Raw genomic sequence first — 13,606 nt, forward strand, 5'->3', positions numbered from 1 at the left:
GTCTATAATTCAATGAGAGAATTAGTCATTGTGTTCGACGGTGAAAATTTGTGTACACAAAAAAAAAATTATCTTTTTATTTAATGGAGAAGTAAAAAACCTGTAGACTACATAAGATGTTCAGTCTTGTTTGGTAAATGGATGTTAGCTGGTTGTGTTAATTAGAAAGTATAACTAGTTGATAATATTAGCTGATTGTAGAAAAGTGTTTGGTAAATTAGCTGTTAGATGATAGATGTTAGGTATAATTGTTTTTCTGAAAAAGCTAATTGAAAAAGTTGGTTGGAATAGCTTTTTGAATTTTAGCATTTTGGAGTTGCAAAAAGCTAATTAACCAAACAATTGTATTGATATTGTAACTAAATCAAACAATTAATAGTGATAAAATAAGCCAAAATTAGCCTATAGGCCATTTTTTTTTACCAAACAGGGCCGAAAACATGCAAACCTCACAAACTATGTAGCCAAAAATGGCAAACTTTGCCCCGAAAGGTAAACTCCACCCATACATAATAGCTCGCAAATTATACAAAATAGGTAAACAACATTAAAAAAGAAAATTATGTACAGTGAGCTTGACTGAGAGCATAGATAGATTATGAGGGGGGCAATGGGGGCAATTGCACCCCCCCACCCCCCACCCCTCCACCCCTTATATAAAAATGTATACATTTATTTATATATATAGCAGTAACTTATATATATATATATATATATATATATATATATATATATAAATTAATATCATATGTCATGGAAGTGACACTTTCCTTATTTTTGATATTTGGTTATAGACATTTTTTAACTTCGTCCCACTCAGAAAAAATCATTGATTCGCCATTGACTAAGAGGATGTTTGCAATTTCTACCAAAAAAAAAAAAAAAAAAAAAGAGGATGTTCACAATAATCAAAATCGTTTATTTTTTATATTTGGTTATAGACAATTTTTAACTTCGCCCCACTCAGAAAAAATCATTGATTCACCATTGACCAAGAGGATGTTCGCAATTTCTACCAAAAAAAAAAAAGAGGATGTTCGCAATAATAAAAATCGTAATCTTCAAGTACAAAAACCGCGAGCCACCAATTCTGTCACCACTTTCAAAAGCATAATCTTCTTCATTTTTAGGGTACATATAAAATTGCAATATTTATGTCCCATTTTACCTATTATGTATAATATTCATTGGCCAAACAAACTATTTCTTATTACTTATTTTATTTAGTATTTGTTTATTATTATTTTTTTTAATGTTTAATAGTATTTTAAATATATTTTCTGAATATATAAATCTTATATACTAGTATTAAAGTTAACATTATAAAAAAATTGAATTAAAAATAACTTAATTAAATATTATTAATGGACACATAAAATATTACGGATGGAGTATGTAATTAACCACTATATATGTCATATCATAAAGACAACGCTTACTAATATTGATGTGGACATATATTACAATATATATTATTATAATATTATAACACAACGTGCTAAATAAAATCATATAACTTACGCAATAAGTTTATTTTTTTTATATATTATATTATAGGAGTTATAACTCTGACTATTTGTCTATTTATTTACGAATGTCCAGACAAAATTACAAATTGAGAATAGCTATATACCAACTCATAAAAATAAAATTAAAAAAAAAAAAAAAAAAACCCCAACTCATATAAAGAAGAAGTCAATTAATTAAAGTGAATCAAAAAGCATAATTGAATAAGTTCGATTCATGTCAACATTCTTAATGCAGCTTGCATTTTTTTATGTAGTTTGCATGTTTTTACACATAATATAAGTTTACACTATGCACACATTTAAATAATGACACCGCTGAATCTGTAGTAATTGGGATATATGCAGGTTGTGCATGTGCATCGGAAACAAAACACGGTGGCTAACTATTTGGTTAAGAAAGTTATTAGTGGTAACCGAGGACCGGGATTCTCGGTTTGCTTTTTGAGGACTCCATGGGAGTGCGGTGCCACTAGATGTTAGCTATTTTGGATTTCCCCCCTCATTTTGATAAATAATAATAATAATAATAATAATAAGGGTCAAATAGGCGACCCCACTGCACATCAAAGTGCAATTAAGCTATCGAACTCAAAAAGATACAAAGGGTCCATGAACGACACAAAATTATGCAATTACGTCTAAAATGACTGTTTACCTGAAATAACGATTACCGATTTTAAAAATAATTTTTAAATAAAATAATTAATTTTTAAAAATAATTTTAAATAAAATAAATAATTAAAATTATTTATTAAAAAAAAACTAGAACTGTCGGAGACGATTCGTAATCGTTTCGGCAGTTTTAGTTTTAGTTTATATATATATATATATATATATATATATATATATATATATATATATTAATTAATTATTTTTATAATCTATAACCATCACGTCCGCAAATTATACCCTGGAAACGTGTTCACCGTGAATGGTGAACACAAGTCCAAACGACGTCGTTTTTACGTTAAAAAAATAAAAAATAAAAATCGCGGATGTGGAGTTAACGACGCGCGTTTGATCAAATTATGAATTTTCTGTTATGAGATTATGAATGTAATGTAAATTCATAATCTCATAATAGACAATTCATAATCGCATAAAAGTAAAATATTTATTAAATTATGAATTTTATGTTATGAGATTATGAATGTAATGTAGATTCATAATCTCATAACAGAAAATTCATAATTTCATAACAGAAAATTCATAATCTCATAACAGAAATTTCATAATCTTATAACAGAAAATTCATAATCTCATGGTTCCAAAGTGAATGTGTAGGCATGGTTCCAAAGTGAATGTGCAGGCATGGATTCATAATTTATTAATGTCCGTGATTTCGAACGGGAATGTGTAGGCATGGTTCCAAAGTGAATGTGCAGGCATGAATTCATAATGAATATCCGAAATCATTGCTAACCTCAAATTAAAGTGAAACCGCGAAATGTGAAAATAAAGAAGAAAAGTCACGCAATTAATTAAGAAAAAAAAAAGATAACGATGTACTAACACCGTTGGAACCGTGTTCACCATGAATGGTGAACACGGTTCCATGGCATAACGATTGCATCACGTCAGTATAGTTTAAAGTAAATAGATCATTTTGGACCTAATTATATGACCCTTATTCCTAAAAGGAATAATAAAAAATAATAATTGTGGGTTGTTGTCGTCACCCACCAAAAAATAGTGTACTTGAATGCCTAACTTCTTACTATTCAACAACTTACTTTTGATTGGGCGCTGGCTATATTTTCAATTGTATTGTTGTTGTTGTTGTAACAATTTTTGCAAGAAAGAATAAACTTATATATAATTGGTTTTTAGTAAGAACAAATACCAAATTTAGTCATGAGTATTAGTAAAATGACAATTTTAGTTCACAAGTTTAATTCATACCAATTTGCATCAACGATTATTGTTTTAGTATCAATTTCAATCCACAACTATTGTTTAGTGTCAAAATTCATCACGCCGGTCACCCTCCGTTTAAGACGTGTCGAAATTTAAAAAGTTTAAGAGTATATTTGAGTATGAATAAATGAATTTAAACCCTAAGATTGATCCCAATTTGCAGCTCTCATCCTCATCCTACCTTAAATGACATCAACAAAACCGTTTAACGTTTTTTAATGTCATTTAAACATATTTGTTGACAAAGGACAAAAAACGATCATGTCACAATAATGATATGACCAACGGATATGATTTGAAAAATGACTAAAAGTTGAATAACACATATAAATTTACGACAAAAAAGAAAAAAAATAACACTTAGAATTAAATAGACCAAAATGTCATTATATTTAACGTCATTTAAACGATTTAGTTGACTGAGTACAAAAAAATAGTCATATCATAATAATATTAGAATCAAAGATATATTGTTAAAAAAGAAAGACTAAAAATACACTGATACCTATAAACTTTTGATAAAAAATACGGTGTAAATAAACGTAACTCCGTCCCTGGCCAGGTAACGGCGGTGGTGAGTTTCCGGTCATAAAAAAAAAACGTATAGAAAAAAGCAAAAATACTCCGTGAATAAGTTGGCGTCTGAGAGAGAGAGGAGCGAGGAAGTTTGAGCACAGAGATCCAGAAAAACGACACCACTTCGATTCTCTCACCGCTCACTCTCAGATTCATTCATTACATATACATATACATACAACGCACACTGTTCTCTTCTCCTTAACCGCTCAACCCACAGCCCCACAGCTCACCCCTTCTTCTTCTTCCTCCTTACCAAGTTGCTTTGCTCTCCTGAACCAATTTGTATATACAGACTATTGGTATATATATATATATATATATATATATATATATATATATATATATATATATAGAGAGAGAGAGAGAGAGAGAGAGAGAGAGAGATAGATAGGTATAGAGAGCTGAGTTTGGAGATAGGAAGTGTATAGATTGGGAATTGGAAGGAGAATGGGGTCGTCGGCGATGTCGTCGTGGTTGATGTCAGCATGCATGAGAGTTGGTTGCGGGAAGGAGAATGAGAAGGTGCTTTTTGAGTGTTCTTCGATTTCCTCCAAGCCTGAGAGTGGATGGGGCTCAGCTGCTTGTCGGAGTAGTAGTTGTGGCAGTATCAGGAGAAGTACCGGGAGGGTTTCGGCTGATGCCTGGACTCCCATTGGGCTCTCTTCTTCCGATTCTGGATTTGTTGATAATGGCTTCTCTTCGCTCTCCGGATCAGGGAATGCTGTTCCTTGCAGGAGGCGCAGTAAATCTAGCGCCGTTACTCACTCTGGTAAGGGGAATGTTATGTGTGTAATTGAGTTACTTGGGCTGGTTTATTGAGAGTTAAAACTGTACTTCGATCTCAGATTTCAAGTAAAAGAATGGTGTATTTGTTGTTGATTGATGCAGCATAATCAGGATTTTGTTTAATTTAAGCCTTGTGCATTTGAATTGGATGTGTATCCATTATATTAGGTTGATTGTTTGTCCTCTCCATTTCTAATGGAAGAAGAATAGGTACATTTGAATTGAATTTGCATCTATTTCTAATGAAAGTATAGGTGCATCTTTCTTGTATGCCTGCATGGTAAGGAAGCTGTGCAGTTGGTCTAAAATTTAATTCACTAGTATTTTTGGAATGGCTTGCTACTCAATCTTTCTACACTTTCCTCCTACGTTCTCTCTCTCTCAATGGTAACCATTAATACTATCTATTATATACCCCTAGGTTGTTGAGGTTTGACAAATTTCAATTGACACAGGGTTTGTAAGTCTTTACTTTTTCATCTACTTTCTGTACCTTATCATGAATCCATACAGGTCAGGGATGGCTGTGATAGTATACAGGAAGCCAATTGATTTAGAATTACATGTGACTATGTGAGCATTCAAAGCTTGGGTATTCTTTTTTAGGTGTCCGGTTCACTTTGGGTTATTCTTCTACCTTGTATAGAAACTTGTGCTTTTAGGCTAAATAATAAATGAAATTTTCAACATCTAGATATCTTTCCAAATGGTTTCATGTTACCTGCTTCCTGTAATTGAAGCGTATTGTTACCAATTAATGATAAATGTTTCTCATTAAATCTTTATGTGGCAAGTATAATGCTGACTTTTCAGTTCACACATGATCTAGCAGAAGTAATGGCAGCTGTTGTGCAACCTGCCATGGAAGTTGCAACTAAGAAGAAACCATCTACCAAGGAAAGGCGAGTAGTTGTGACTGGGATGGGTGTTGCAACACCAGTTGGTCATGAACCCGATGTGTATTATGAAAACCTTCTTGAAGGCGTTAGTGGCATAAGTGACATAGAGACTTTTGATTGTTCCCAGTTTCCAACAGTATGTCCTGTTCTTTGACCCTTCTTATAAAAGGCATGTTCTTCAGGTTTTAATGATGAGTATTGAATGCAGAGAATTGCTGGAGAGATCAAGTCCTTCTCGACTGATGGTTGGATTGCACCAAAACTTTCAAAAAGAATGGACAAGTTTATGCTTTACATGTTGACTGCTGGGAAGAAGGCATTGGCTGATGGCGGAATTAATAATGATTTGATGGATGCAATGGATAAAAAGAAATGTGGAGTTCTGATTGGCTCTGCTATGGGTGGGATGAAGGTAATCCCTTAATTTCTTTGCATTAAGGAGGCGTTTGGTTTAGGGGTTTCTAACCCTACTATTGGATTTGGTTCCGATAGTGTTGTTTGTTTGTCTATTTTTATTTGCACTGCAATAGGATTTAAATCCGTATGGAATGATAGATTCCTTTCCTTACCTAAAGACCACTTTTGCACCAGAATGAAAAATAATAGAGAAAAAGAAGGGAAAAAAAAAACCCTCAATTGCTGTTCCCCTTTTCCTTCCCTTATCTTTGCTGTCAACAACGGCAACTTCATGTCATCTTTACAAATTAGACGTCAACAATGGTGACTTCATATGACTAATGACTTTGAATCTGAATAAATTTGATGAAAAAGAATCATCTACTAGACCAAACAGTAGCATAAGGAATCTGAATAAAATTGTAGATGAAGAAATATGAAATATTTTTATGAGATCTGAAGAAATCGGAACCTCTGCACCATCTCCTGATGAAGAATTTTGAAGAAACCGACTGTGAATGCTGAATTGTGACTTCTAATTGCCAACCGCAACTAAAGAAATCTGAAATGGGTTGAAGAGAGAGAAAGTATAAAAAACAGCAGCAAATATAGAACCCTAATGGCGACCATGAGGATTTAAAAAAAAGACGAAATGGGAATTGGATGAAAAGAGAGAAAATGAAATTTGTTAGAAGAGTTTCTAAAGTACAAAAAAGTTAAAATTATTATTGATTCTGGTTCCAATTTTTATACCAAATGGATAAGCTACTTTTACTAAAAACCTATTGCAATTACTAAGTATTTGGTTCCCAAATGTGAACCAAACACCCACTAAACTTTCTTGTACTTTAGCTAAGGTATGCAAAATTCTTGATCTAACCATTTCCAATTTTTGAGGTAGGGTTACTTAGGTGGGTATTCCTTAAAGACATGGTAAAACTGCAACAATCTGACATACACGAAAAGATTTTATTAATTACAGTATTATTATTTTTTCAATGTGACAGGTTTTCAATGATGCAATAGAGGCTTTGAGGATTTCATACAAGAAGATGAATCCTTTTTGTGTACCTTTTGCTACTACTAACATGGGTTCTGCCATACTTGCAATGGATCTGGTTAGTTACTCTAGATATTTCTTAGTATTTATCAGTGCCATAATATGAACCCATGTGCACCCTTCAAATTGTTTGTTTGCAAATTGAACTGCAGGGTTGGATGGGGCCAAATTATTCAATTTCGACTGCATGTGCTACGAGCAACTTTTGTATATTGAGTGCCGCCAACCACATCATTAGAGGTGAAGCTGTAAGTATCTTTTGTCTTACATTCTAAAGAGCTTTTGGAATTGTGATTCTTTGATTGTATTAATGCTCTAGAAGCAATATTGTTATTCCAAATTAAATATCTTACAGAGAATATGATGTGGAAATGTTTTTGAGTATTGCAGGATGTGATGCTTTGTGGTGGATCTGATGCGGCTATTATACCAATTGGTATTATATCTTTGTCTCTCAGTTTTCAATTTGTTTAGATCCCTGTGCTTGTTTCAGTTCCCGTTTCATTTCTTGTTGCAGGTTTGGGTGGGTTTGTAGCTTGCAGGGCACTTTCTCAGAGAAACAAAGATCCTACTAAAGCTTCACGACCATGGGACAGTGTAATGTTGTTGATACCTCTGTTTTTATTCTCATGCTTTTGTTTAAGTTTTATCTTTTGAAAAGAGAAAAGTTCATTCATAGCCGCATAGGTTAAGAGGACCATAGACATGGTTATTAAAGAAATGGTTGTCATATCTTGGAATCGAACTCAGGATGCATGACATGTTACTTTGTTCTTGAGAATGCCCTGGTTTTTAGTGCCTACAACTTCAAATGAAGTAGTGCAACCAAAAACTTAATTTTCCATTATTTGGCAATATTTTAGGTTAAAATAATTACTTACATATTTTATACAGGGTCGTGACGGATTTGTCATGGGGGAAGGAGCTGGGGTTTTACTCCTGGAAGAGCTCGAGCATGCCAAGGTAAACTTAAAGATTCATTTCCATTTTCATTTTCTTTGCAACTCAAAAATCATTAGAATACCTTTGACTGGTTAGTTTTTTGAGGTGTGCTTTAATTTCGTTGTTTGGATGAGCAGAGAAGAGGTGCGAATATATATGCTGAATTCCTGGGTGGAAGCTTCACTTGCGATGCTTATCACATGACAGAGCCTCATCCCGAAGGTAATGGTTATACAGCTGGATATATACTTCAATATAAGAAACCCTTAAACGGCAGTCCTATTATTTGTGTTATTTTAGTTGAAGTGTATGCCTTGTAGCTTGATTGTCTTAAGTCCAATTTAGCTACAGATTTGACACATACTTGAATTTGCCATTTTATACAAGCAGGCACCGGTGTTATCCTATGTATAGAGAAGGCCTTAGCTCAGTCCGGGGTATCTAGGGAAGATGTGAACTATATAAATGCACACGCAACATCGACACCAGCTGGGGATCTCAAGGAGTACCAAGCACTTGTTCATTGTTTTGGCCAGAATCCGGAGGTAACTTAGTTGGGCATTACATTTCTGGTCCAAGTTGTAACTTTTTGCCAATCCATGAATGTTTATAGCTTTCACTATGTATATATGTTTATTTACAAATTGCTATTCAATATTTGCAGTTACGAGTGAACTCAACAAAATCTATGATTGGTCACCTTCTAGGAGCAGCTGGTGGTGTGGAGGCTGTAGCAACTGTTCAGGTAACTTTTCTACTCGATCTCTCATAATTCCCTAGGTACGGAGGTACCTAATACTTGCTTTCCATTTTCATGTTGTCACCCTGGATTCGGCTGTTTGTTTGTTTGTTTGTTTGTTTACACATGTAGTACCTTTTCTCTTTCCTGATGACCACGTGCATCTTTTTAAATAAAAGAAACAATGTTGATATAAACTTTCTCTAAAAGGAAGCAGGCAATCCTTTGATTAGTCTGAGGAAGTAGAAATCGTCTTTTAAGCATGAATATCATTTGATGATCCCAGACAGAGACAAGAAATTTTGTTAAGCTTTTGGCATGTTTTAGAATCTATTTGATTATTCACCAAGAGTAAAAAGAGAGATTCTGGTTTCACACAACTAAACATTTACCTCTATAGCATGAACCGGGTAGCTAATAATCTAATGAGAATCATAACTGGCAAGAAATTATTGTCAAGAATTAAATGGATTTTATCCTTAGTTTAGAGTTAAGCATCTATAGCTGATTAGCTGGGTCGATAAAGGATCAGATGAACTGACAGACATATGGTTCTGTCCTGTCTTAGCTCTTAGTTACCACTTACCAGGTCCAAATGCTTGAGTCCATAGATGGCCTCGAGACAAATGTTTTCGAATAGAATTCTGTGCTAATTTTTATTTATGGCTGGACATAATTTCAATAATCTTTGTTTTTTCTTGGTTCTCACTGAACTCATTGCAAAGCACACACACTGGACTTGCATATTGACAAATTACAATCGTTCTGCAGGCAATTCGGACTGGATGGGTACATCCAAATATTAATCTTGAAAACCCAAGTGATGGTGTGGTACGAATCTTCTGCTCCTTGTAACTATATGTTTTTACATTTGAGCTAACTAATGACAGCTTATTTCTGGTTACATAAACCCGTGTCTTGGTTCTCTTGATTGAGTGAGAACTGATCATTTCTATTACACTACTAATTTTTGAGTACACTCTAATGGTGTCTATGCATAAAAAAAACAGGATTTAAAGTTCCTTGTTGGCCCCAAAAAGGAAAGAGTTGACATCAAAGTAGCATTATCGAATTCATTTGGATTTGGTGGCCACAATTCATCGATATTATTTGCTCCATACAAGTAGATGCATGAAAAGACTGGCCTGTCTACTATGGTCGGCCCCAATGGTATGCAGACATGCCCATTCTGATATATATATATTCGATGAAATTGTTCGTACCAGTCAAAATGATATCTTCTATCTTGTGAATAGGTTAAAGCAAACGAATTTCATACATCAGTCTGGATTCCAGATCACTGTGAAGTTCCTAAAACATGCTGCCTTTTTTGAAAGCTATTGTTGTCTCCTCAACGAACCAGACGGCTCTCCTATGCCGTATGCTTTTTTGTTTTTCTTATTCTACTCGCCCCTAGCAAAACCTGTGTTTCTTCTGTATGATTTTTAGAGCTTGATTAAGTAGTGTGCCCTTTGTAGCGGGGAATTGGTAGGGAAAACTTTTCTTCTTGGTAGTTGGTAGACCAATCTGTTTCTCTTGTGGATTTTGGATTAATGTCTTTTTAGCCTGCTAGCATATGACTATAGTCTATAGTAGACTAACGCCAAGAGTACATTCTTTACTTTCTTGGAAGATGGTACAAATAGGGCTTGTAAGCAAATTTACTCTCCATTTGTAGTTTGCAGATTTCAGTTGATATCTGAATGATTTGTATTGCCCAATTTACTTTTTTTTTTTTTTTTTCCTTTCTCTCAATATGTATAATGGTTAAAATTGGTAGTCTAATATGAGTCTGCAATACTAGAATGCTCCTGTGTCCAGCTCATCTTCTTGCAGTCTACAGGCAAAAAAGAGCATGTGAACTCGAGATTTCCCTTGCCTGTACCCAAGAGTACAGTTTTCCCTCTTATATTTAGCCTATGTTGGAAAAATTAGCTTAAAATGGCATGAAATGACATATTAAGTGGCTATTTTGTGGTACAATTATCAGTGGGTCGGGTCAAAGTGGATTCGGGTTCTTTGTAGTGAGACGAAGAGATTGATATATTGTACGCTCAAAATGGATAATGGCTGAATGAGATATTGATTCTCAAAGACATTAGGGGTGGAAATAACCCGAGTCGAGTTTTGGAAAATTAGGCCTGGGCCTATTACAAAAATCTAAAGCCTGAGCCTGTATGTAGGCTTTTTGTTAGGCTCAAGCCTGAGCCTGCAATTAGCCTGGCCTAAAGCCTTTTAAAAAGCTTGTTTAATATTTAAGTCATTAAAAATGCTTCAAAGTATGTTCTACCTTAGCCTATTAAAGCATACATGTTAAGACTTTTTAAAAATTTTAGTATATCTAAATAATATAAGAAATGTGTCTAATACAAAACTAATACATAATTACATAAGTATACAAAACTTTAGTATATCTAAATAATATATACTTGGGGTTATATTGTAAATATACAAATATTAGGCATATATATATATATATATATATATATATATATATATATATATATATATATATATAGGCCAGGCCTGTAGGCCTAAAGGCCGAGCCTGGTATATATAGGCCTGGCCTGTTTAGTTTAATAGGCTTTAAAATAGACTCAAGCCTAGCCTTTTTACTAAACGAGCTAGGCCTAACTAGGCTTTAATTAGGCCGGGACATAGGCCCCTACAAGGGGCTTGGCCTATTCCCACCCCTACTCAAAGTAGACCCATTTGAGTTGGGAAATGAAGGGAAATAGTGGACTTTGTCCCACATTGGTTTGGAAAGAAGATGTACAACACGTGGCGGACATGTCGACTCCTCGACATGTTTTCCCTTCTTGATCTCTATAAATACCACATTTATTGTTGGAGGGGGACTTTTGGACATTTCAACCTAACCATAATTAGCTTGGGACTTTCTGATCCATTGTCACCTTTCTCAAGCTCAACCACTTATATAATCCTACGAGCTAAATCCGAATTCACATACTTATTCATATACCCCGACGTATTTACCGCATCAGTAACATTTAAATTAGTCATGCAATTCAAACGATAGATTAGTCTCACGATTCTAGATTAGTCTTATAGTAATGAAGATAGAAATTGTTCCATAATACTAGCTTAATCAGTTCGGCTAATTACTCTATATTTTTATAAGGATTGGAATCTCAGTGAAAATTAGGGGTAAAAATTTAGATACTGACAGACTATTCGCAATTTACCTCCTAATGTATCAAAAAGGAAAGGTAGAAACTTATCCCCTTGGGGTTTTGATTGCTTGCAGGTTTGCTGTCATTTGCCTTGTATTACACTATTAGCCATGCCATGTTCTTTCTCTTTCTCTCTCCTCCATTGAAGCAAACGCCCTTGCACTCCTATACAGAGAGTGTAGGTTTCTAGCACGTGATTATTTCCTAATTGGGTTTTCATGTGAAATGTAAAAAAAGCTACCCATTGTTCAACTGTTGTTTTTTGTTTTTGGTCGGTGTCTTGAGCAGATCTTAATTATAGAAGTCACTTTTAAGCTCATACCATATTCAGACTAATTTTTGTTCGTACCGTGTCAATCTAATTAAGGAACAAAGTGCTTGTCAGTTTGATTTTTTCATACGAGAAGAGAATTTAACTGTTTTTTGTATGCATTTATCTTCACAAACACATTCAAAATCTACGCAATTAAGCACTTATTAGTGACTTCGCTTTACGAACGGAACGTGCACAGCGCAACTTTTTGGCACCGCACAAAATAAAATCTCTTTTTGGCTTTCCACAAAGCCGACACAGTAAAGCTTGTCCGTAACCGCTAACCAAAATGATGCGTTTCCTATCTTCAAATCCAAGGAAAAGGACTCTCCCATATATCATTAATATGCGTGGTCCTATACTCCTATACCCTTCAACAGGCAAAACAAATTGCAGCTGGACTTTTTAACCCTATATTTTAATCCTGAAAATGATATCCGAGTGAATGAAACATAATTCTAGTACTAAAATGTTACGAGTTCTATTATTGTTAACACTCTCTGGAAGCAAACTTTCCTAATACAATTTATCTCTTATGTGAATTATTAATAGGATTCAAGTTTATTCCATACACATATTCGAATAGTGATCAGCTCGTGATAAAAAAAATACAACTAAATTATATTGGGCACCTTAAAATCAAAATGGGGCCATTCTTTTTTCATTTAGAATCCACTAACCTTTTTCATTTCTTTATGCTAAATATTCGTTAATCACTAACCTCTCAACCGTCCCATTCAATCATCAACTTTTAAAATACTGAAATCAAGAATTGAACATGAGATATTTTACAAAGTTCATTTTTCTGAATTACAAGATCTCGAGTATAGTGCGCTTATTATTTTAAAAAATAATCTAAATCATACCTAAGAGTTTGACTCTTGCTTAAAGAAAGTCACACATAACAGGGCGTTTGGTTGGAGATGGGGAATTACGTAGAAAAAGAATTGCAATTTCATGGGAGATGAATTATTGGGAATAAAGTGGGAATTTAAATTTCAGTGTTTGGTTTAAAGGAATAGAATTACTGGGAATTTCAATTCCAATGTTTGATATACATGGAAATTGAAAGGAAATTAAGTAGTATAAAGTTCAAAATGTCCATTGCTATTGTCAGACATTAATTTTATGTTAAAAAAAGGAAGGAGTAATTTTGACTTATCACTGTCTTTTTTTCTTTCTAAAATCTCAGAGAGGACATGAGATTTTAATTCCATGAAAATGGGGGAATTGCAATTCCATGAAATTGCAA

The 13,606-nt window shown here is 33.9% G+C and overlaps 1 protein-coding gene across 3 annotated transcripts; it reads left to right on the forward strand.

Moving 5' to 3' along the window:
- The first annotated feature begins 3,293 nt into the window (after positions 1 to 3,293).
- Positions 3,294 to 10,568, forward strand: LOC109188388 (3-oxoacyl-[acyl-carrier-protein] synthase II, chloroplastic-like). 3 transcript variants are annotated; one of them, XM_019339039.1, is made up of 16 exons: positions 3,294 to 3,307; positions 4,399 to 4,643; positions 4,677 to 4,794; positions 5,641 to 5,846; positions 5,919 to 6,122; positions 7,114 to 7,224; positions 7,319 to 7,414; positions 7,557 to 7,602; positions 7,684 to 7,763; positions 8,061 to 8,129; positions 8,246 to 8,330; positions 8,499 to 8,653; positions 8,773 to 8,853; positions 9,619 to 9,678; positions 9,858 to 10,017; positions 10,104 to 10,568. In XM_019339039.1, exons 2-15 carry the CDS (start codon positions 4,473 to 4,475, stop codon positions 9,972 to 9,974), a joined length of 1,599 nt encoding a protein of 532 aa, XP_019194584.1. In that variant the 5' UTR covers positions 3,294 to 3,307; positions 4,399 to 4,472; the 3' UTR covers positions 9,975 to 10,017; positions 10,104 to 10,568. The 3 variants fall into 3 exon arrangements, with proteins under 3 accessions (XP_019194584.1, XP_019194583.1, XP_019194585.1); XM_019339038.1 differs by lacking the exon at positions 3,294 to 3,307 and adding an exon at positions 4,017 to 4,340 and having other exon boundaries at positions 4,407 to 4,643; XM_019339040.1 differs by lacking the exon at positions 3,294 to 3,307 and adding an exon at positions 4,018 to 4,340 and having other exon boundaries at positions 4,407 to 4,643; positions 5,644 to 5,846.
- Positions 10,569 to 13,606: the final 3,038 nt, after the last annotated feature.

The sequence above is a fragment of the Ipomoea nil genome, unplaced genomic scaffold (assembly GCF_001879475.1).
Source record: "Ipomoea nil cultivar Tokyo-kokei standard unplaced genomic scaffold, Asagao_1.1 scaffold1421, whole genome shotgun sequence".
NCBI lineage: Eukaryota > Viridiplantae > Streptophyta > Magnoliopsida > Solanales > Convolvulaceae > Ipomoea > Ipomoea nil.

What these genes read in the sequence shown, in the direction of transcription:
- LOC109188388 (XM_019339039.1), top strand. Translation starts at nt 4,473, where the DNA reads ATGGGGTCGTCGGCGATGTCGTCGTGGTTGATGTCAGCATGCATGAGA. An exon ending in CTTCACGACCATGGGACAGT is followed by an intron (nt 7,764 to 8,060) that starts GTAATGTTGTTG and finishes TATTTTATACAG; the next exon opens with GGTCGTGACGGATTTGTCAT. An exon ending in AAGAGCTCGAGCATGCCAAG is followed by an intron (nt 8,130 to 8,245) that starts GTAAACTTAAAG and finishes TTGGATGAGCAG; the next exon opens with AGAAGAGGTGCGAATATATA.